Here is a 24,644-nt window from a genome sequence, read left to right as displayed (position 1 = left end):
GGCGCACCTTGCCGTTGGGTTTCCTGGCGACCACCAAGGGCGCTAACCACTCTGAGCTGTCGATAGGCTCGATGATCCCTTGCTCTTCCAGCCGGGACAGTTCTCGTTGCACTGCTTCCCTCACTGCTATGGGCACATTTCGGACCTTGTGAGAAAATGGTTGGGAGTCATCTTTAAGTATGATTTTATGCATGAACTTCTCCAGTTTCCCCACCTTGCCTCCAAAAACTTTGGGGAACTCTTTTCACCTTCTCCAGGTCTGGCCAGTGCTCACTGTCTGTCAGCAGTACTTGTTCTTTGCCTCCTGGGTCTAGCTTGATACCCAAGTCTCCCTGGTCTCTCCATCCCAGAACCGAGGGGCCTTTCTCTGCCACGTACAGCTTGCATGTGGGTGTCCTCCCTCTAAATTCGAACCTCAGGCTCCGGTATCCAACCACTGGAATCGGGTTGCTTGTGTAGGACACTGGCCTTATGTCCGGTGGGTCTAGTTGGGGACCCAGGCTCGGTTTGAATTCCTCTTCCCACATCGATCTCTGCACAATGATGTACGGGGATCCAGAGTCAGAGTCAATCGCGATCCTGATTTTGACTCCCCCTATTAACATGTCCGCTCTCGGTTTGTCAGAGCGCTGAGTGTCGATGCCCAGTACTTGCTCCTCAATGCACAACACTCTGTCGTCTTCATCTGACTCCTCATTAGTACCTTCCTCATGTTGCTGGTGCGCTATGTATTTCACCATCGATTTCTTCTCTTTCCTCCGACACTTTTTAGTAGTGGCCTACCAGGCCACAGAACATGCACTTTGCACGGAAAGCAGGGCAGCGTTTGTCATGGGCCGCATGATTCGCACTTCCGCATCTATAGCACGTGGATTTGGTGAATGAGGGTTGTTTTCCCGCTTGTCCCGGTCTTCCCACCCATTTGCCGGTTCCTCGGTTGTCTCCAGGTGCCATCTTGTGTCTATCCGATGGTTCACCATCGAGATTACTTCTTTTAGCGTTGCTTCACCGTGAGCCCACAGTTTGTCTTGCACATTACTGTTAGTGGTGTGCATTACGATCTGGTCTTTGATAAAGTCTTCTTCCAGTGCCCCGTACTTGCACGTGACTGCTAGTCTCCTCAGGGATGCTACATAGTCATCAACTGACTCTCCTTCCCCTTGTTTTCTTTGCTGAAAATTGAATCCATCAATGGAGACGCAAACTGCTGGGCGGTAGTGGGCGTCTAGATCTTCTAGGGCTTGTTTGAAGACGTCTGCATCGACTGCTTGAAGCGGCGGCGTCACTATGTTCGTGAACACCCTTATGCCCAGGTTGTGCAGTAATATTAGTTTCCTTCTCGAGGGGGGTGAATTTGTCAGTGGATTCGTCCTCCAGGGCTTCTAAGTAGTTCTTGAAGTATTCCCTCCAGTCCTCCCACTTCATCTGTGGTTCTCCTGGCTTGGGTAAAAACGGGATCGGCGCTGTGAGTGAGGATGCTTGGTCGCTCATTCTGGCCTGTCCCTCTGGCTCGTCTTCTTCTGCAAGCAGGTGGTATCAGTGGGTGTGCAGGGTCACCCCGTTTCTCCACTGCTCCTAGTCTTTGCCAGACAAAAGTGTTTTATTTTTTTCTCGAATGGACAGATCCCAATCCTCGTCGCCACTGTGGAGTCTTCATGTACCCCCCCCCCCCCCCCACCACCAAAGGATTACACTGAGGCAGGATTGAAGGGGAAATACTTATTTATTATTATAAGATATCGGGGGAAAGAGCGCCGGGCGTCTTGCTATACTCGCGCTCTGAACAGCGCGAATCGCCATTCACGCATGCGCACTCCTCACGCTGATGTCGGCGCGTGTTACGTCACGCGCACGCCGGCATCAGCTAGAACGCTAACACCACACTTTCTGGCTTATCTATATCAATTGGGGTAATTGGAGGGCCTTTCCCATATAACTGTTCCTATCTCGTTACTTATGGAATTTTAGGGTGTGGTTCAGCAGCCCCCGCATACCTACTTCCAGGGATACCTACTTCCATAGCACCGAGCAAATCATCTGCACCGGTTTGGTGGGACAGCTGCGCTCCTCCCCTTCCCGGCCAAAGTCATTGAGAAAGCCGTCAATATTCAGCTCGCCGCCTTCCTTGAATCCAACAATTCACTCGACCCCTCACAGTCTGGCTTTCAAGCCAAACACAGCACCGAAACCAACCTCATCGCTGCCACAGACGACATCCGAGCGCTACTGGACAACGGAGAAACAGTTGCCCTCATCCTACTTGACCTCTCCGCCGCCTTCGACACAGTCTGCCATAACACCATCATACCACGCCTCAGCAACGTCAGAATACAAGGAAAAGCGTTGGACTGGATCATCTTGTTCCTCGCCGGAAGAACCCAGAGAGTCCGCCTCCCCCCAGTCAAATCAGAAGTCACCAAAGTCATCTGCGGCGTACCACAAGGATCATCACTCAGTCCCACCCTCTTCAACGTGTACATGAGTCCCATCGCGCGTCAACACAGCCTCAACATCATCTCCTACGCTTATGACACCCAGCTAATCCTCTCCCTCACCAAAGACCCCAACACCGCCAAAACCAATCTACACGAAGGAATGAAAGAAGTAGCCGAATGGATGAAGAACAGCCGTTTAAAACTAAACTCGGACAAAACAGAAGTCCTCATCTTAGGATCGTCCCCCTCTGCATGGGACGACTCATGGTGGCCACCGGCTCTGGGCACAGCACCCATACCTACAGATCACACACGGAACTTGGACGTCATCCTAGACTCCTCCCTCTCGATGACCAGACAAGTCAATGCCGTTTCATCATCATGTTTAAACATCCTACGCATGCTCAAAAAAATATTCCGCTGGATCCCTACCGAAACAAGAAAGACAGTCACCTGGAAACACCCTTTACGCCGGAACCACAGCCAAACTACAGAAAAAACTCCAACGCATCCAAAACGCCTCAGCCAGACTCATACTGGACAACCCCCGTCAAGATCACATTTCCGGTCACCTGAAAGATCTCCACTGGCTTCCCCGTCAACAAGAGAATAACGTTCCGTCTCCTCACCCACGCACACAAAGCCCTCTACGACCTAGGACCCGAATGCTTCAACAAACGACTGTCCTTCTACACACCCGCCCGCCAACTACGGTCATCAATAGATCCACCATGGGAGGAAGATCTTTCTCCTACTTAGCGGCCAGGACCTGGAATTCTCTCCCCACTCACCTCCGCCTCACCTTCAGAAAACAGCTAAAAACCTGGCTATTCGATAAGTAATGCACCCACCTTCCCCCAAGCGCCTGGAGACCCTCTGGGTGAGTAGTGCGCTATACAAATCAATGAACTTGAACTAGAGTTCTTTAAACTCTAAACGAACACTTTGCGATTATAACAAAACAATATTCACGATGCACTTGAGAAGGCTGATGGAGAATGTACGTGGAAGAGAACTCTACAGGAACGGGGACTCCTGTTGTGTGCAGCAGATTGGATAACACACTCACCTTTGACAGGTGGTGGTGTTGGCACAGTGGTCCCACCAGCTTCACCACCCGAAACAGAGCTCGGTGAGCCGTCCGGAAGGTTCAGTTCGCGGAGAAGAGTCCTCTCGGCCTCTCGCATGTTGTTCTTCTTCAGAAACTCCAGCACAGTACGCAGGGTTTCAGGGTCCGGGTGTTCCGGACCAGAGGGTACGTTGTCGGAAGATTGCTTTTCCCCCACTCCAGCGACCTCTGCGCCTCCCTCGGGCACAACATCTTCGCCGCCTGTGACCTCTGGTTTCACATCTGGCTCAAAGACAGCATTCACTGGCACCGGGGAAGGTGGTGGGGGAGGCCCCGCAGCACCGGCTGCAGCAGCAGCGGCTGCCGCCGCCACAACCTCCTGCTGCTCCTCTGGCAGCGCCGCCATGGTCCACTCTACCGGCATGCCGCGCGTTTCAAACACTAAACCGCGCAACACACAGTTGAAGTCTCAGGATGGTTTGTTTTTTTGTGTCACCATCTTAGCTGTGGGTGAAGCTGTTAGCATCCAATGGGAAAAGGATGCGAGACTCCAGCGTAGTCTTCAAACACCGTTCTCATTGGCCTAGCTGTAACATTTTAAGAGGACGGGGTAAAGGGGGGTGAGTTAAGGGGGGGGGGCCTAGTCTGACAAAACAGAAAAAGGACTATTTCCGTCTGAAAGCAAAAAGGGACAACGAAAAATGTGCAATGTGTTTTGTTAAACTGAAACCTCTTACAGTTCGTTCTTCCCCACGTGATAGTTATCGCTCAACTTGTCTAATTTTCTACAGTGTAGAATCTGAGTGATAACTATATCCCTGGGTGTAGTTTTTCGGAGAGGTTAGAGCTGTGTTTTGCTGCCGTTTGGGTGGGAAACACAAGTGTACAAGTGGAAATGGAGTCGGTAGAAGCGGATTCTGTGCTCTCAGGCTCAATGGGGGAAGAAGAAGAGGAGGATATGGGTTCTCCTGAGGTCGTTGATACTGTTTTCCAGTTCGAGGGATTGGAGTCAAGCGAGGAGGAGGAGGCAGAAGTCGAGGAGGTCCATCAGCGGGGGGCACCCGAGGAGGAGGTAGGCATAGCATTCCTGTTTACATTTAGATACCAGCATGAGGATGACACATGGGCAGTGTTGTGGACTATCAGCGTGTGGCAGACTTAAAGACGACTTTATAGAAGGGCGTTGGACAATTACATTCTTGGAAGTTTCTGAACATTTTGGGAACAATTGTTCAATTTAAAGTAAGCAGCGCCAGTAACATTGGTCAGAAATATAGCATAGCTAGCTATATAACCTTCATTGTGAAGGGTCTCATCCAAAAGTATGCTTTGAAATGTGTACAATACCACACAGGGCTGCCCTTTCTATGTGTTCTAACTTTAAAAGTTAATAGAGCTTTGGTGTAAGATAATGTTTCTATTCCGGCCTGGTGTAATATTCCTTTGGAAAGTCAGTTGCTGCTTTTAGTGATGTCAGTGATATAATTTAATTCATATTTGTCAGTGTTCTAATAATGATGTTATTTAATGTTCATGTCATTACTTTAATAACCAATGTGGTTAAGTGTTTTGACAGTTATTATGTGAGAAAAACACACTGCGTTGTTTGATGAAAAGGTATTATTCTCTAGCTCTTTATTAAGGTTTTTCCGAAATAAATATACAATTAGCGTGAATCTTTTCAGTAAAGCACTCTCACTTTCAAAGATATAGTTACAGCATTCATGTAACAGAAAACTTTTGGAATCGTATGCCAGAAGTTCCCTTTTTATTTCGTGTTATTTTCAGCCCATATAAATTGTTATATAATTATTTTAATGGCATAAGTACATGTAACTTAATATTTTAGGCTCTGCTTTAAAAACTGAGATTGGGTAGTGGAATACTAAAACTTCAGAGATATATTAAAGTGACATTGGGATAACTTAAGAAATTGGTTTTATTAATGTTTTCCAGCTGTAACTATGTTACTGTCTGTTGCTCCCAGCACATTTCATAACTGGCGCAAGCACCACAAAGCGAGTCTGCTCTGGAAATATGAAGACTTCATGATTTAACTCCTTGGGGAAAAGCCACCTTTGTTCTGAAATAATACAAGATGCATAACTTGGTAGAATTAGCAGTACTCAAAGTACCGGTTAATGGAGTGTCACTGACTGCTTTCTGCAACTCATGCTCCAGTTATTGCAGTATTTCATTTTCAGAAGTGCCATGCGCATGCACCGATAAACATCCGTACTTCTTTCAGCTTTTCTTTGAAGAGGTAGGACTTACGCTTTTCCTTACATGTGACAACATTAGTATTTGACCCTGTCATTTTTGCACGTTAAAATGAGTACAAATTTTATGCCATGAGCCTTTAAAATAGTTTATCATATTTTAGCGAACACAATAAAGTAACACAGTCTGGTAGCTGGTCCCCTGGAAAGTATGCTCATACATTAGTAAATTAGCAACTTGTTTGCACTCACTTGAGCCTCAAAGCTGAAATACTCATTAATACAGTAGCAAGTTCAAAAAAGTCGGTGAGCTCAACAAAAATTTGGTGTTAGCGGCATACATCAAGATGTAAATTGTCATCCATGATATCATGAATGATGTTATGAGCAAGGCACGGGGCGGAGGAAGCTGGATTTCTGATTGTGTACCTCACCATAACTCACAAATATCAGAAGTTTGTATGCTTTGAATGAAAACTGTAAGAAATTAGATTATTATTTGGGGTAGGCGGCCTCCCGCTTCAAGGGCTAATCACAACCCTTGTCAGAATGAACCCTCCAAGTTACTAAATTAACCTGAGGTGAACCACCTAGTTGCTATGACACAAATCAGGGCAATGTGTAAAGTTATTTATGCAGTACCAAATCATTAGTAAAGTCAAAGTACAAAACAGTAAAAAATCCTTAACCAAATTAGAAAAATAAAGTAAAATTTAATAAAATGACACCAAAGTGATAAAAATCCAATAAGGAGAGCCAGAGAGATGATTATTTAAAAAAGATTTAAGTAGGACTAGTGCCAAAAAACTCTAGGTGTCATGAATAGTCTGTGGTTATGGTAACCGGGACCGAGGTAAGATTTAAGGCTGTCCTCGATGGAGTGCTGATATGATACATGTTACATCCTTATCTATCCTTATGTTATTCTTATGTTATGTTCCTTTAATTTTACTTAGAATGTTAGCAATGCTGACATGTTAGAATGTAGAGTTAAGCTGCTGTCTTGGAAGAACTGTTACTGGAGTAGCAGGACCTCGTTTTTTTTTTACTGCAATAAACTTATGAAAGGACTTCTTCATTTGTGTATTTCCACTTTGTAAGAGTGGCGACGAGGGAGAACCCACCTGAATTGACCCCCAGGGTAATTTAAAAAAAAAAAAGAAAAGGTGAAGCTTTAAAAAAATATATATTGACAGACAAGAAAACGCCTCAAGGAAAGCATCGCACTGAAAGTAAAGGAATTTATCAATTCCGTGAACTTTTGAACCTGTTTTCTTCAATTGCGCGAATATCTGTCAACAACGTGTGCCTCATTTCTTCAAAAGACTGTGAGTAACTGCATTATCCTGCTATTTAAATTTCATGTGAACTTAAATGTTGTGTACTTTAAAAGCCGATGTTCCTGGAAGAATATAACGAGCATTTTCTGCAAGTAATCAGACAAAAAAGGAAAGAAATCTTTAAAAGTTTTAAAGTATTGACAGTGAAGCGCGAGGCAGTGTAAGCCTTTGTTTTTAAATCTAAACACTGCATGAGCTACGAAGTCCGAGGCAATGTGAGCTGTCCATTTGAAATGTAAACAAAGCACAAGCAGTGGAGCGTGAGGAGGTGGAAGCGTCTTCATGTGAAACAGTACGAACGCAACCCGAAAATTCTAATATAAACACTGGAGGTCGATCAGACAGAAAGGGCATCTACTTTGTTTACATAAACAACAAGCAACACGGTGAACAGTGTGTCATCTTCGGAGGAAGCAGCCTGAGCGCCGCAGTGCATTCTGGAACCTATCATCATCGCATGGCATTCGGGGGCGGATTTCCATGACAACCAGGCACTAACAACTAACCAAAAACATCGTGTTTCATTCTGGATTATATCGTTTACCATTTAAACTTCGTGTTTGTCTATTTTTAATCACAAGACAGCGGTGACTACTTTTATTATTTTATTATTGCTTTACAGATGTACTTTAACAAAACATAATAATCTAATTTATATATTGACTACTAATTGTTACATTATTCACAGGCTAATAATTTAATCTTCATTGTGAGTTATGGAAACAAACACCATTTTACCTCCTCCAAAATTTTTACAAGATCCTGGTATTCCACCTATGATATGGGAGGATTGGCAGGAGTCTTTTGAAGCATATTTAGAAGCCATTGGTGGGGAAGTTTTTCTTCCATCACGCAAATTAGCTTTATTGAAACATAGTCTGGGTGTTGAAGGGAGGAAAGTATTGAAAACTTTACCTATACGTACTTCTAATGCTAGTGCTACCACATTAAAAGTCAGTGAAGGTGGAGATGAGGATGCTAGTGATGAGGAAGTTGTGTTTGATAGTTCAAAAATTGAGCTGTTTTCGTCTGATGAATATTTTGATGCATTAAAGGCTTTAGAAGAAAATCTTGGTGGAAAAATAAGCATAGTAGTAAAAAGGCATACATTCTTTTCAAGGGCACAATTAGCTGGTGAAACAGTTGAGCAATACGTTGCTGTATTAAGAAGATTAGCTGCCACTTGCAAATTTAAAGATTTGCATGAAGAAATTATTAGAGATCAGTTTATCAACAGAACCAACAATGCTAAGATTCAGGAAAAATTATTAGATCTAAAAGATCCATCTCTTCAAAAGACCATTAGTATAGCAAGAAGAATTGAGAATAATTCTCGTTACCTCAAGGAATTAAGTAGTGATCATAGCAAAGATCGCAAACCTTTTGATGGGAAAGATTTAAGTGATGTATGTGTTGTAGTTAATAACAAACCATTACACTAAAGATGGTCATTTCCTACAGTGACATAAAAGCCTTTTAATTGAAGTGTTTTTACTGAACCTTCTTGGGCATTTCTTGAAAGTACAGCTGTCTGCATGCCGTATGGTTACCAATAGTTTAATGTCTAAATAGTTTAAGATATACAAAGAGGAATCTCTGTCTCTTCCTAGAGGAGTATTTATTGCTCGTGCAGTTAGGTGTTTGGTGTATCATTCTGCCTCCAATGGAGCACCTGTCTTGCAGTGAATGAGGAACTATTTCACTTCCCAAAAGTACACTGAAACATCATAATTAAAGACTTTATCTCATAGAGACCAACCAATGGTATTACATCTTTTCACTGCAGCACATTTATATGATGTTTTAGTAGGGACTCAGAATGATAGCCAAAGATGTGTGCTTGGCATTGATGATTTTATAGTGTGAGATTTTCTGATCTGAGTAAATAACTATAACTCACACATGTCAGTGGCATATATATATATATACTGAAAATGTCCCAAAAGTGCAACCCACATTTCATTACTGAAACCATATCATTTTCATTTTTATAAAAGTGTAGTATAGCGGAAATGTATTTGTTGGTGTATTGTGTTGTCTTTTACTCAGTTGTGTTCATTGTATTATTACGTAGAGGTTTAATATGTAGTCCTGTCGTGTTGTTGCTTTCTTTTTGTGCAGTGTTCGGTTAATGCTGACGTTTTTTATGTGGGTTAATTATTGTTTCATTAGAAAGTGCCTATTTACTAGCAGTGAGACATCTACTTTAAATGAACCCTTTCAAAGTCACACAATTGTTTTGGACTGCACGTATCTCAGAAAAACACTGAACTGAGTGAATAGCTTTAGCTTTAGCAACAAAGCAACTTTTTTTTGTAACCCACATGCAATATGTAAAAAAATAAAAACATTAAAAAGGTGGGTTAATATATAAAAATACATGATAGCACACTAGCACTGACACCAAAAAGCACTCTTTTTTAGGTAGTTGTCTACTTATGAGCAGGTAATGTCATTGTCAAATGTCATTGCTCACCCTGCAAGATAGCCAATAATAATATGTGCTGACCATTTCTCTCTGCTGTGCTGGCCAGAAGCAAAATGTGAATGGTGTTTGAACAGACTTATGCCTGCAGAGAGCTGTCCAAAGCTCCTCTGTGTATAAAAGTATGTATTTTTATAAATAGTTTTTTTGTTCTTAAATGAGGTTTAAAATGAGTCAAGTGTGAGTGAATTTCTATGTACATGGCAAGTTTGGGGTACTTTTTGTTGCGAAAAAATGTCTGCGGGCTTTAAATATGAAATGCTGCTTTTAGATTGGCCCAAAAAATTGGGAAGGATTTGAACTGCCAGCACCTGCCAAAATTGAAGCATAATTATCAGATAGCACGTAGCACCTGGCAAATTTGAAGCATATTCCTCAGATAGCACGTAAGAGGTTAGCAGAAACAAAACTACATTTATTGGGAGCTTTTTATATTCCTACTTACTGCTACTCTGCACATCATAAAGAACTGAAGAGAGATGGCTCAAGGAGAAATATCTGTTTGACTCCTCAACCTCTGTTCAGAAAATGCAAACTGCAATAGGTAACTGCGAGACCGAAAGCATCATTAAGGCTACAATCTTACCACCCCACATCCTCATCGTTGGCAAAGGTTTCAATGAAACAGCGTCTGGGTCCATTAATGGATCTATTCCAGTAGATTAACAGATGTAAACTTCATATTTTAATTCAGTGGGCAGCACAATCCTTCAGGATATGTACTTACTGAGGGCAGACCCTTCCAGAATCTCAGTGCCAGGTAAAGAGTAGTTCATATGCATTCTTGTATTCTGTAAACTTTGTTTTGACATGGTTGCCTTCAGTGCAACTAAATAAAATGAAAATCAGATTACAGTGGTCTCTAAAAACTAAGCATATGGGTTCAACATGATATCCACATCAGGTAATCTTTTGCCACGTTCTCTTTTTTTCAGTAGTTTAATAAGCTAAACATTCAGAATATTCTGTTTGTAAAGAGAGTTCTATTTGTGTTCATTATTGATATTGCTGTTTTGCCGCAAGACTATCCTCAGGTAACATTGCACTTACTGCTTTCCAAAATCCTAATTTCTTTTGCCATTTATAGCTACATTTGCTTCTACTGTTTCATGTAACTTGTGTACAGCTCTTTTTTCTAGAGGGATGTTTTATAAATAAATTGATTGAAATACAAATATTCTGTTGACAATGTTTTGAGCAGTTACTGGCATCCAAATACTGTAATGTGTAAAGAGGTACAGACTAAATACTATAGTCTGGTACTAGTATCTACAGCAGGTACCAGCAACAAGGCATACTTTGTATATCGTGCTGTTTGTGATCCAAACGACCTTTATTTCTGTTGTATTGTGATTGATTGATGTTGGTCAGAGTGCTATGTGGCATTGCAAGCTCCTGGTCGCTACTGGTCCTTTTGCCTTTAGCTCTGTACGCTCTCCCACTATCTCTTCACACCAGCTTTCTAGGTACCCAGAGATTATCGCAATATAATCCGCCAGCTTCTCACACTTTCCACATGCCCTATGATCCTCCCATCAGCTGCCCATGTGTCTCAAGTGCTTCGCATTATCTTCTTGCTATAGCTCCTCACATGTTCCACGTGCCCGAAGCATCTAAGACCAGCTGTCCCCGGGTCCCTGTCTCTTCATACTTTTGTGTGAAAACTTTGTGGATCTTTTGATGTAGTTAATTATTATGCAGTAAAGAAGAGAAACATGTCTCACTAGTCCTAACATTGAAATTCTAAGTACCATTTCTTTTAATGTATTCTTGCTGATTTTTGTTTTCATAATTAATATATTGTGTTTTGTAAATAAGTTGCAGCAAGACAACATAAATGCACTTTATCTCATAAAGTTACCATTCTCTACTTTAAAATGGAGCACAGAGTCTATTGTACATTGTTCAGTGGAGCCTAGCCGATAAAATATCCATACTTTTATATGTTGTTTACGTTTCCAGGACACGATTAACTTAGGAGAGTTGAAGCCATACATCTTATGCTCAATCTGCGAGGGCTACTTTATTGATGCCACAACTATCACAGAATGTCTTCACACATGTAAGTAGAGAGTTATGTATTTTGTTTAATTACACTAGCAATACCATAGAGTTGCTCCTATTTTGTCTGTGTTGATTTTGTTCAAAGTTGATTTGAATCTCTGAGCTTTTCTTTTGGCACACTTCATTAAGTTAGAAATGGCACCATAAAGCAACAGTTATCTAAACCCTGTCTCTTGACATAGTTGTCAAGAACATTTTGAGAGCATCTTGGTCCATAGTCATGCTCTGATGTCAAGCGCAGACCCACTGTGTTTGCCTGGTTAGCAATGAAAGAGCGCCAGTGCAGCCCTACTGCCTCTTTTTAAGAATAGTTAAGATCAATGGGTTAATAGTTAAAAAGCTACAAGTGTTTCTGTTGGATTAGTACCCCAGGGTACTGGTTCAGAACCTGATTATTTCTTTCAAAATCAGTAATGATTTTGAACTAGACTTTTATGAATGTACCACACCTCAGTACGTTTTTATCAAAAATATATATTCAATAAATTATTTGTTCAGTTTTTCTATTTTTCTCGCCAATTGTGTAAACAATTTTATTCAAAAATATAATACCAATAGGGGCTGTCTGACAAAGAAAACAAAAGAACAAATTTACAGACAATTCAGTAGATGACTGCGGTGACATATAGTGCAAATGGTTGACCTTTCAAATTCAAACAATAAACAAGACAATAACATAAATTTTCCATCCTTTTCAGGTTTTTAGGTCTCGCCTGGTGTTGCAGCACATTACCTGCTCACTTGGCGAGACATATAGTGAGAGAGGAGATTTCAGAAGGGGACTTGAAGCCCCGCCCATCAATTTTATTGGGTCACGTCAGCGTTTATGCTAAACGTTGGCTTTCCATTGGAAACAATGTTTTTTGGTCACTGCCCTTTCTCCCTTTTGGACGGCCCATCGGACTGGGTTGTCTGCTTCACGGCTGTTGTGAAGCACTTTCTTATCTTTGGGGGGCCATCTGTTTCTAATTAGCATGCCCTTAGCGCAGCCATGCTAATTAGAAACAGATGCCCCCCTTAAAGATAAGAAAGCCTGCAGCAACTACTGTCTTTTTTCTTCAGTGTTCCTAATGGCCGAAGGCGTGTGTTCGTCAGAGCCTGGTGCTCCCAGAATCTTTAAGACGACACTGGTATTTCCTCCCCTCTTTCCTTCCGTCTTTCTCTCCACGCTCTCTTGTTCTTCTTCCTTGCACCTTCCCCCGCCTTACATTCTAAACTGTAAAATGCAGGTAATGCGCAGATTATTGCAGCAAATGCTCAACCCATTCAGATATATGTGTTTATTTGATACTGCTATTCACCCCGTTAACTATTCAATATAGTCAAGATAATCCTCGTTTCAGTTTCTCTTCGGTAGAGGTTATGCTAGTGGTCGTTATTACTGAAGAGCTGCTGCACAGATGGAACGAAGCTGCAGCGCCGTCTACAGACCCCAGGGGGTGTTCAGGGAGGGAGTCGCCCCTCCCTGGCAGAGTTGGCATGGGTTTAGAGCAGTGCAAGCACTGAGCGCTACCAAGCCTGGGCATCGGAGATCGCCAGGCATTTGCAACCTGTACGCCTGCGAAAACACACTAGTTACCCAACACCATCTCTGCCACTCCACTGTGTCTCCTTTTTGTCCTCTCTTAGTACACACTCTCTTTCTTGCCCTCTCTTTTCCATCCTATTTTCTGTTTCTATCGCTTTTCACTTTCTTGTTCTTTTTTTGTCTTACAGACAATGCACGCATCCTCCAAGTAACCTCCCATTCCAATTGAGCATGGAGTCGCAAAAGTGAAAAACCAAGGGTTAATTCAGGATTATTCTACTCTTAAACTGCTAGTACTCTCAGAATCTTGCAGCCTTGCCCATCTGTTTTTTAATGCATTTTTAAATAGCGCGAACTCGACCCAGAGGTATTGGAGTGCTTTACATGAGCACCAGTTGTGTTCAAAAGGCCACATTCATTCATGGTGGCCACAGGGAGATAAGGTGATTTGCCCAGAATCCAAAGATGCAGAGCCTACGCCGCGGCTCGAACCTAGTTCCCCCGCTCCAAGCTCAGCAGCTCTATCGGTTATGCCACATCCCCTCCCTCATTTCTTGGTAGATGTGGTGGGGCAATGATTGCCCACACACGCAGTGTACACTGCAGCCTCTTTTTCTTTTTTTTTCATCTCTGGGGAAAGTGGGAACCACTTAGCCATTCGCACAGGTCGTGTCTAGTGCTCTGTGCTGCAAGTGAATGGTTACACGCTAGTTACTCGCCACGATCTCTGTACCTCCCCTGTGTGCTTGGACATAACTTGTTCCCTTAGCGCCAGGGCATCGCCTGTCGCCATCTGGTGGATTGCCGAGTGTGGCGTTCCATGGAGGCAGAAACCCACCCCACCGCCTGGACACAAAAGCGCACTTTGAAAAAGGAAGCCCAGTTTGCTGCCAGCAAGTCTGGTTACAGTTTTAAAGGGAGCAGCGCGCAGGTCTGCCTGGGCCTGGTGATTCGGGTCTCCACGGGCAGAATACACACCGATAAACGCGTTCACACAAACCAAACTGTGCAGTACCTCGTGTTATCACCGATTTATCCTGCCCCGATTAAGCCTCCGCACTACCACCCGAGCCACCTACTCCTAAGAAAAAAAGCACACACCAATATGACTGATACAAATGACTTCCCTAATCTTCAAATACCATGTCGGGGGGCATTTCTGAGAAGAGCGGTCTCAAGTGGGCCATTGTTAGACCTGACATCATTGCCCTGAGTCTTTCCTCCATTTTTTTCAGTTTGCCTCCACTGTTTACAATGTTTTTGCTGGTATATTGCTTTGTACCGCTTTGTTCGCCATATGTTGGCAGGGTATGCTCAGACGTGAGTCCCTTGCTCACTTGCCACTGGATTCAAGCAAGCCGGGCCGAAGAAGGCTGAAATGCCAGAAACCGGTCCCCGGTAGCTTGTCTCCTTTCTGGTGAAGAATTGGCTTGGTAGTTTAGTCTGCCCTGTTCCCATGATGCACTGGGCCAGGGACAGACTGATTTGCATTTAGCCAGGTTCTGAGCTGGGATGGGGCAGTGAGATAAATAACGGTGATGGATCAAGCCCTGATCTTTGGACTGGGTAAGAGTGGTCTGTTTAACTCAGACACTCTGTTCATCACCACCCCCTTTTCTAAATCGGTATATTGCTTTGGGCACTGTGCCACTGCTGATCAGTGCCACAGTGCAAGTGCTCACTATGTGAAATTGCTGTATTGATTGATTTCCATGTTTGGCTTATTTGGTTTACTGTCAGTCCCTAGTCTAGTGCACCAGGAGTGCCAGGGCTTGTAAATACAAATGCTGCTCGTGGGCCTGCAGCACATGTTGTGCCACCCACAAGTAAAAGTATGTCCAAAGGTCTGCCATTGCTAGACCTATGTGCATTCTGGTACTGTCACGCAGACTGCACAAGTACACCTACTTGCCAGTCCCTAAACCTTCCCTTAGCTTCAAGTTAGTCACCCCTATGGTAGGCTCACGGGCAGGGTGCCTTGTAAGCATAAGGTAGGAAAAGCCTGACAAGGTTGGCATGTCCTGATGGTGAATTACAGCCATTTTCGTTTTTCACTATTGTAAGGTTACCTGTTCTCCATTAGTAGAATGGGCTACCAGGGTTATTAATGCTATAATCCTAGCTGGCTCGGGGAGCATGGTGCAATGTCGAGTTTGGTATCCCTGAACTCAGGGTTTAATAACGCATCCGTTTGTGTGGATGGTTTTTGGACTCTGGATTTGAAAATAGCACTTTTAGAAAGTGGCTATTTTCTTGTCTAACTATTTCTGGTTTCTGCTGGTTTGGTGTGTGTGTGACAGGAGCTGGGTGGCTCCAGAGGTCTGAATGAGTCAGTGTGGGATGAGTGGGACATTTGCATTGAGAGGAGGGGAAGAGGAGCTCCTGATAGCCTGCCCTGCCTGACACAATGCTGGCTCCACCTCCTGCCAGGCGACTGATGGCTCTGTGCCTGCCAGGGACGATCCTGGCCCCACCTCCTACCAGGAGACTGATAGCTCTGCTCCTGCCCGTGACAATGCTGGCTCCACCTCCTGCTGGGTGTCTGAGGACCCAGCCCTGCACAGTGAATAGGCCAGGTGCCTCTGCCTGGCTACACCCACAACAAACCCGGGATGGGGGAAAATTCCCCTGCATGGACAAAGGGATCAAAGCCAAAAAGGGGTATAAGAGAAGGACCCCTGAACCAAGAATTTAGATCACTTCTGACAAGGAAACCTGAACCAAGGACAAGAAGCCTGCTGATCCAAGGACTTGCCTACCCCTTCTGCCAGTGTGCTGTTTGCTGGGGGGAATCCTGCAGTTGCTTCTTTATTTTTGCCAAGGAACCAGGAGAGAGGAACAGTGTGTGTACTCTCAAGCTTTGCTAAAGAAAATCTCCAAGGGCTGGAAAAGTGCCAGCCTCCTGTTGAAGTCACAGGGCTAAAGGACTTTATCATTTGCTAAAAGTGCTTGTTGCTGGAACCTGAAAGTCCAGCACCTCTGAAAGAAACCAGCAATCTCGAAGCCGACGGACGCCGCCGAATCCAGCCCGACATCGTGAGTAACGGCTCCAGTGTCTCGCTTCCTCGACGCCGGCCGCCGGGCCCGATCGACGCCAGCAGCGACGCCAGTGAGTAGCGAGTTCGGCTCCAGCTCCAAGTGACCCCGTGTCTGCACCGCTGCTGATCGCATCGACTTCGAACCCTCTCGACGCCGTGAGCGCTGCTCACTCTTGCAACATCATCATCGACGACGCCGCCGTATCCTGCTTCGCCTCGTGAGCGCTGCTCCTGCCTGACATCTGTCGACGCCGCTGCAGGTCGCCCCGACTCCGAGGCCCGATCGACGCCGAAGACGCGACGCCGGACATCTCGACGCTGCTGATCATCGTGTGCTTCGCTTTTCTAAGGTACTGTGTTGTGGGGGTCTGTTGCAACTCCGGGCTCGACGTAGCGCTCCTCGCGGTCGACACCAAACCTTTGGATTAACTGTGCCTCGACGTCGTGTGACTCCAGTGTGGGTTACATTGTTGCCAAGAACTGTGATTTAAAGAAGAAGAATTACTTTTGTTACTAAAGACTTTGTGCTAAGAAGAAACTACACTTCAACTATTATTTTTCCTTCCAAGAGTATTTATAAGATTGTGGTATAGTTTTGTCGTTATTTGGTCTTGTGCTAAACCTTATATAAACATCCTTATTTTTATAATACTACTGTGTCGTGTCCATTGGTAGTGTATTCACTTTATTACTGTATGTGGTCATAAATGCTTAACGCACTGCCTCTGAGATAAGCCTGTCTGCTTTGCCTAGCTACCAAGGGGGTGAGCAGGGGTTATCTAAGTGTGTGATCCCCTTGCCCTGACTAGAGGAGGTCAGTCCCTATTTGTCAGAAGTGTATACCTCTGCCAACTAGAGACAGCCAAGTCTAACAGCCATGTTAAGTGCTTCAGATAAAAGTTATTGCCAGTGTCCGGCTGCCCTGCAACTTGGAAACGGGATCTTGTGTGTATGTGTGGGGGGAAGGGGTAGAGGAATGCCTAAGGGGGACTACAAACAATGATCCAGGGTAACTGTCAGTTGGGTAAAAGGCTCAGCTCAGTCAGACACAATCTCACTCACAGAATATTTAAAGTGTTGTAATGTTTTTTTTGTGTGCAGTTTTATATAGCCCGAATACCTTTGACCCAAAGGTATTGGGGTGCTTTACATGAGCACCATGTAAAGCGCTCCAATGTTCATGCTTAATCGAGCAGTGTGAGTTACAAGGTTGACTAGACGGCTTGGAGTTAATTTAATATAAGTTTGGGTGTCGCAGCACCCCGCTTTCAGGCTAAAACGTAAACATAAAAGGAAAACTGGAGAAACGAGAGAGCTTGGGCAGAAACAAAACCCCCTCTGTGGAGACGCACCACTCACCTCACCCCAACAAAAACACGGACTTAAGGCTACAAGGAATATGTAAGGCAGAGAATTGCCAGCAACACCATGAAAACCACAGGATGCTCATTTAAAGCAGATGTCTTTTCAGCTTCAGTGCTAAAGCCACAAACCCTGCGCTTACCAATGACCATTCCCCTGGTCGACTCAGCAACCAACAGGCACTTACTTCCGTGTCCGTCCTCAAACCACCAAATAAAAACAAGCATTTACAATGCAATGGTTTCGCCTTTTGAAAAGTTTGAGCTATTGGCATTGTAAATGACAACATTTTTATTTATGTGTTTGTTTTGAAAATAAATAAATAAATAAATGGCATTATCATTTACAATGCCAATAGCTTCAGAAAGCTTAAAAAAAGGCAAGAGTGAACGTCGTGCAGGGCCAAAACACAATTATGCTCAACAAACTCCTAAATAATTTGTTGCATGCAAATAATAATAGCTCTGCTATGAGTATTCTGGGCTGTGAAGTATTTTCCACGTATGCCTTGCTGCACAAAAGGGACTGCTTGTTCTTGGTTGCGCTTATGTTTAGTGAACGTTGTGCTGTTTACTATGCCCTTTGTATCCTGATCTGACCATATTTTAATGAGCAGTAGGCTTTGCCACGTGTGCTGCTTGCACTGTCTCTGTGCAGTGCACCACTTCTGTGCCCTGCGAGCTCTGCTTCCGAGGACAAGCATGCTCACTAATCTAGGTTTAGCACGCGGGGCATTGTGAGATGACCTGCATGTGCTGAGTGCGGTATTCATTAGGCGTCCCCGGGATACCCGCAGGCTCACCTGTGCATCCTGGGCTGTGGTTCTGTTGTTATGTATCTTGGGATGTGCATTTTGTGCACTGTGTCCACCACTCTTTTCTGAGCTTAGCGTTCTGAGCTGTGTGTTGTTTATTGAAGGCCATCTATGTGAGCATTCATAGATATTTATAGCTCTCTTGGACTCTATGATGTGTATCACAGACTGCATAAAAATCACAATATACGATGTACTATAAAATGACGACCATGTCCGGTTTCTACAAGTCTTTTGCGCCGGCGAGTTGGGCAAGTCTTTTTGGGCGCCTGTCGGGGAGAGGAGCGGGGATTTATCCATTTTCATCAAGCAAATTAGAGGCCTCACCACTGGATCTCAGCAGCTGCACAGTGACACAAGCAATCTTCATCCAGGGCCTGATATGTAATTGGAAAGATATCGGCCTGCTGGTACATTGTTATCTTAACACCTCAAATAAAGCAATGGTGGCGACGGTAAGAAACTTACCTGACAGCCTTGAATCACTTCACCTGGACTGTCCCCGCCATGGAATCATAATTGCAGGAGACTTCAATACCAGCGGTCTGGGAGCGCCCCCAGAATGCACTGCCCAGTCGAGAGCGGGATCCAACATAAAGCACTTTCTGTCAACCCAGAAACTGACATCAGCTCAAACAGTCTCCGAGGCGAAAGAGAAGGAACGGTTATTTCCTCAGATTCGTAAAGGCCTATCGACCATCGATTATATCTTTCTCTCCGAGTGTTTAGCAGTCCAGCTTGCAAACTTTGAAATAATAGAACAGAAATCGATCATACCCCACGGAAGTGCACACTGACACTAACTTAACTATTATCAGACAAGTGCAATCATGTGAGCACTTCAAAGGGGGAATTTAGTAAAAAGAATGAAGTGGAGGCCAGAATATACAGCAACAGTCACCACTGGTTAGTTACATGTGAGCTCCCATTAAAGCTTAATCATCCAGAATCAGCCCTACTGATGTGAGAAAAGTGCGCGGTGGATCTTAGAGCACTTATGATGACGAGACTAAGCCCAATTCTCAATTGACTGGAGCTGTTCTACTGACAAAAAACCTTCTGCCACCACTGCAGTGGCAGTAAAACTCATCAGATCAACCCACAAAAAATCTGTTTGGGAACACCAGAACGAAAGGAATTGAAAATAATAGGCTCCCGTTTTTCAGTTTCTCAAAAATCCAAACCAAGCACGCTTCTGGGATCATCTCAACAAATTAAGAAATGGCAACGTAAGCAGGGAGAATGGGGTCGAGTCTCTTCCCCGCCTCCCTCCCGGGGTGCCGTTCTTACCTGCTGGACGGGGGTGTTTGGCCCCAGAAACCTGCTGGAACCGTTTCGGTAGGGTGAGGGGGCCAGGAGCCGGGTCCGGGTGGAGTGCAGCCGCCGGCCAGGAGCCGGGTCCGGGTGGAGTGCAGCCGCCGCGCTGAGTCTGTGTCCGGGCTCCGGGGGCGGGGAAGGAGGAAGGTGGCCATGAGGAAACAAGCGGGAGGGGGCGGGAGAGACGCTGACGACGGCCTTGGAGCAGGAAGGCGGCCATGAGGAAAGAAGCGGGAGGGGGCGGGAAAGGGGGAGGAGAGACGCGGCGGGCACCAAGAAACAAGCGGGAGGGGGCGGGAAAGGGGGAGGAGAGACGCGGCGGGCACCAAGAAACAAGCGGGAGGGGGCGGGAAAGGGGGAGGAGAGACGCTGACGACGGAAGGCGGGTGCCGGCAATGCCGGACCAGACACGGGGGCGTTCCCGGCGTCGCGTGACGTCGGCAAAAGCCAAAGAATCTCGGGAACGCCCCCGTGTCTGGTCCGGCATTGACGGACGCCTCCCTCCCGGGGTGCCGTTCTTACCTGCTGGACGGGGGTGTTTGGCCCCAGAAACCTGCTGGAACCGTTTCGGTAGGGTGAGGGGGCCAGGAGCCGGGTCCGGGTGGAGTGCAGCCGCCGGCCAGGAGCCGGGTCCGGGTGGAGTGCAGCCGCCGCGCTGAGTCTGTGTCCGGGCTCCGGGGGCGGGGAAGGAGGAAGGCGGCCATGAGGAAACAAGCGGGAGGGGGCGGGAGAGACGCTGACGACGGCCTTGGAGCAGGAAGGCGGCCATGAGGAAAGAAGCGGGAGGGGGCGGGAAAGGGGGAGGAGAGACGCGGCGGGCACCAAGAAACAAGCGGGAGGGGGCGGGAAAGGGGGAGGAGAGACGCGGCGGGCACCAAGAAACAAGCGGGAGGGGGCGGGAAAGGGGGAGGAGAGACGCTGACGACGGAAGGCGGGTGCCGGCAATGCCGGACCAGACACGGGGGCGTTCCCGGCGTCGCGTGACGTCGGCAAAAGCCAAAGAATCTCGGGAACGCCCCCGTGTCTGGTCCGGCATTGACGGACGCCTCTCTGTTCCAATGGCTAGCCTCCATTTATGGAGCTAGCCAATGAAGCAGAGAGGCGGGTTAAAGTCACCCATACTAGAAACTACAGATTTCGCTGGAGGAGGAGCCTAACGGCTCCGCCCCCCAGCGAAACCTAAAAAAGCGTTCTTCTCCACACCAGGCCTCCTCTGACCCATCCATGCCCTTGAGCCCCGCTTGTCACTGATTTTCAAATCCTATAATTAACCTCATACCGACCCCAGGAACAAATCCGCCCAAGAGCCCCATTTTTGCACCCTCTTTCTCTGCGCGGCCCTCCTGTGGTTCGCTAAGCCTTTCCAGGCCGGGCAGCATGAGGATTCTCTGTACAGGTGGATCGACACTCGCCAAGCCTGGGTCTTTATAGGTAACATCTCTCTCTCTCATCTTGGAATTTACTGTAGCCTGGGGAGTGTTGGAGGTCAATTCTGCAAAAAATACCAGTGTTCTCTGCAGCGTGCTTTCGTATTATCTCATGTTTTCAGTGTTCAAAAGGTGTTCACCACAACATTTTGCTTATCGACTTGTTTTTTTGCACTGCTCCCTGCTAGCCTGTCTCAATGTCTTTCTGCCAGCCTGCCCGATTTCCACACAGTGTCATTTGTGCACCAGTGAAACTGCATTTCTTTTCAAATTTAGTGGCCCTGTCAATGGAAAATGTGCTGTCTGTAAAAATAGTGTGGTACATACTACACCATGCCTTATTAATACACTTGTGATAGGGCGCTCCAGAATGCACCACCAGCCACATAGCACATGTCTACCGCTCACTCTCCTGCTTGATCGGTGTGGTGGCTCATTTGCTCTTTGTGTGACCTTGGATTTTTCACAATCCCCATGACTTGGGGGATGCAACACTGATCCACTCCGGAACTGGTTCCATCACCACTGGCACAAAGTGATCCTGTTTGAAGCATGCCTCCTTGAGCGCGACTGTCAGGGAGGGGCTCGGCGTTCAAATGTGAGCAGCACATGTAATCAGAAAGCAGCCTTGGCTGCGCTTTCTCTTCAAGTGGTCAGCTCTACTTTATTGTGTGTTTGTGCTTGTCTGTGAAGCTTGCGCTGATGCCAGTACTGCACAGGTTCTTTGTACTGGCACTAAAGTTATCTATATGGCCTGTACGTGGTCTGTCTGTGATTGCATCTCAGCCGCATCTGCCTTAGATTAACCTTCTCTGGAACTGGATCCGGACTGGACCTTTGCTTCACGGCTGTGATGTAAAAGAATATGGAGTTTCGAGAGAGAATGTACTATAGTACAAATGCAATGCAATAGATTTCGCAATTACAACAAAGTGAGCTATTGCTATTTTCAATTACACCATTTGATTAATGCTTCAGTGTGACAGGGGGTTCAAGACGAACCATCATCTTGATACCTGCCCCACGGACATCTAAATAGAACCCTCTCACCTCTTCCCATACAGCAGACCGAGAATTGGAAACTGTCAGGAACAGACGTTGAGTTCCGCGACCCAGAGGGAGAAGAGGAACACTGTTTCTTTAACTGGGACAAGCTCGAACAGATCCCGACCCCCAGTTATGACAAGGAAAACAGAGTAAATAGCGGAAACAGCAAGATACCTGTGTGTTGTACACCAGGAGGTGAAGGAGCGAGTGGAGAAAGTGAAGGCGTGAGCGGAGGTGGAGAAGAGGAGTACAGCGTGGGGAAGAAGACTGTCAGAGAGGAGTTTGGAGCGGAGGTGACCCGCCGAGGAGAGAAGCCAGGAGGCCAACGTCAAGGCGAATCGCCCAGCCGCGCTTCAAGCGTGGCTCTCCCAGGTACGTTCCCGTATCGTGGGCTGGGTGGGCAGAAGGGGTTTTAAACCCCCGTGAAACCTCACTCAAACGTTCCCTACACTCCCTTATCCCCCACACCACCGGCACTACACAAAAGCTTTTATTTTTGGCTAGTAAGTGCACGCGTGTGAAACCTCACCCCTTTCCCTGACACTATTGCTACTAGAGCACCAAACTGAAACAAGTATATTTTCTTTCCCTTCATTTATATTTTGCCGGCAACAATGGCTGATTAGGCGACTACCTCGCCCAGGAGCACCCGGGAAAGAAGGAGACCTGGGCTGGAGCATTGGAAGGAACGGCTCTCCACGACCTGGATAGACTCAGAGACCCCTCTCCCTTATTATCGTAGTGTTATACGCCGACGGCAGCTGCTTAAATCAATAAAACCTGCACTACCTACACCTCCAGTGCCCGTGAATCATTACATCCCGCAACAAGTGGTGGAGAATGCGGGCACAGAGATAACCATCTGTGAAACCAAGATGGAAGACCTCCTGCAGCACTTAGTCAAAGGACAAGAACAGTTAGGGTGGGCGGTCGAGCAGCAATTAAACTCAGCCCAAGCTGATCGAGAAACATTCAAAAATACCATAGCAGCCCAAATAGAGGGGTTACAAAAGTTAATAGTGGACCCCACAAACCCGGCCGCAAGAGAGACCAGAATGACCCACCCGACTCCATCGGGAGTCTCCCTCCAGAAGTACATCCCCGGGGAAGACCCTGATGCCTTTCTGATTAACTTTGAGAGGGTCGCATTGGCCTGTGGCTCGGCCTGTTGAAAAATGGCCGTTCTTTTTGGTGCCGCTTTTAACCGGAGAAGCACAAGCGGCGTACCAAGTTGCCAACTCCACCGGTCAGGCCCCTTATGACATGGTTAAAACTATCATTTTGGACCATCTTGGCCTTGACGGTGAGACATACAGGGTGCGCTTTAGAAAGGAGAGAGGTACACCCGGAGAGAATCCAAAGACTCTGTTCTTCGCTTGAAAATGGCCGCGGACAAATGGCTAAACCCGAAGCTCAGCTCTGTAGGAAGGTGGATACCTGACTATGGTTACCCCAGATTTTCTGCCTAGTGTTTAGCTGGTTTTCGACTTAGTTGGCCTGGGATCCTGCTAATCAGGGCCCAGGCTATCTGCTCTCACTGTAAAATGGACTCCATGTACTTTAGGTACATCTCCAATTGGACATTGGGTCACCTTATGAGCCCCTGTACAGAGTACTATAGGTACCCAGGGCATAGGTGCATCCAAGGCCTACCAGGGGCTGCCGCATGTATTATGCCACCCCTGGCTGGCCACTCACATTGACACAACTGGCTGATCACTCAGCTGGGGCAAGGTTGTGTAATCACCCCCTGCTTAGGTGTAGTATCCCTATACCTACCTTTAGATATAGACACATATATACCTATAAGTCACTACTACGGCAGGCCTTAACAATCCTGGAGGCAGAGTGCTTGGTTTTATGTGAGCATGAGCTGAGCCTGTCTGCAGCTTTCGGAACCATGTCCTTATAGCTGTTCTATGATATTATTATTATTAAATTTATAAAGCGCCTAGTTACACTAACTAGTGTGTCCCCGCGCTATAACCATGCCATATATAGCCATACCATATACTCTTAAGTGCATTATAATCCTCGCGGTTGAATGCTAACTTTGGTTTGGATTTATCAAAACATGTCGTATAAGGTGTCATACGCTTTGGAATACTACCCCCTCACCAGTTCTGGCGACGGGGGTAGCATTCCACCCTTCTAGAAGGAGAAGACATGTTGTTCCCACTAAACCTGGTTAAAGTTAACCAGAGCCTCAGTATCACAAAATGGATGCTGCTGCCACAGACACAAGTCTGACCTCCTGCAGCTGGGAGTCCTTCCAGCGAGGGAGGCTTGGACAATAGGTTTCCTGTCTTGGGAGGTGCTAGCACCACCCCAGACAGGCCATAGTGTATTGGGGCAGGGAGGGCTGAATGAAATGAGACACTGCCTGGGGCACACAAGGTGTCCCATGCATAGCCCGGTTCAAACCAGTTGCTGGGGCACTCCAGCCCCAGCTCTGGCGCGAAACTGGACAAAGGGAAAGGGTTGTAACCACCCCCTTCC

The 24,644-nt window shown here is 46.1% G+C and overlaps 2 protein-coding genes across 2 annotated transcripts in view; one reads left to right on the top strand and one right to left on the bottom strand.

Moving 5' to 3' along the window:
- Nucleotides 1-4,017, bottom strand: part of TAF5 (TATA-box binding protein associated factor 5) — a 236,777-nt gene extending 232,760 nt beyond the window's left edge. The window contains exon 1 of the mRNA XM_086922719.1: nt 3,505-4,017. Coding sequence (XP_086778845.1) covers nt 3,505-3,928 — 424 coding nt within the window. The 5' untranslated portion in view covers nt 3,929-4,017. The remainder of the gene's footprint in view (nt 1-3,504) is intronic.
- A 160-nt stretch (nt 4,018-4,177) lies between these two features.
- Nucleotides 4,178-24,644, top strand: part of PCGF6 (polycomb group ring finger 6) — a 305,170-nt gene continuing 284,703 nt past the window's right edge. Inside the window, exons 1-2 of the mRNA XM_086922718.1 lie at nt 4,178-4,576; nt 11,511-11,610. Of these exons, the coding sequence (XP_086778844.1) occupies nt 4,400-4,576; nt 11,511-11,610 (277 nt within the window). The 5' untranslated portion in view covers nt 4,178-4,399. The remainder of the gene's footprint in view (nt 4,577-11,510; nt 11,611-24,644) is intronic.

Source organism: Lissotriton vulgaris, chromosome 5 (assembly GCF_964263255.1).
Source record: "Lissotriton vulgaris chromosome 5, aLisVul1.2, whole genome shotgun sequence".
Taxonomy (NCBI): Eukaryota; Metazoa; Chordata; class Amphibia; order Caudata; family Salamandridae; genus Lissotriton; species Lissotriton vulgaris.
The sequence above is the reverse complement of the archived record's forward strand: the minus strand, read 5'-3'. Positions and strand labels throughout refer to the sequence as shown.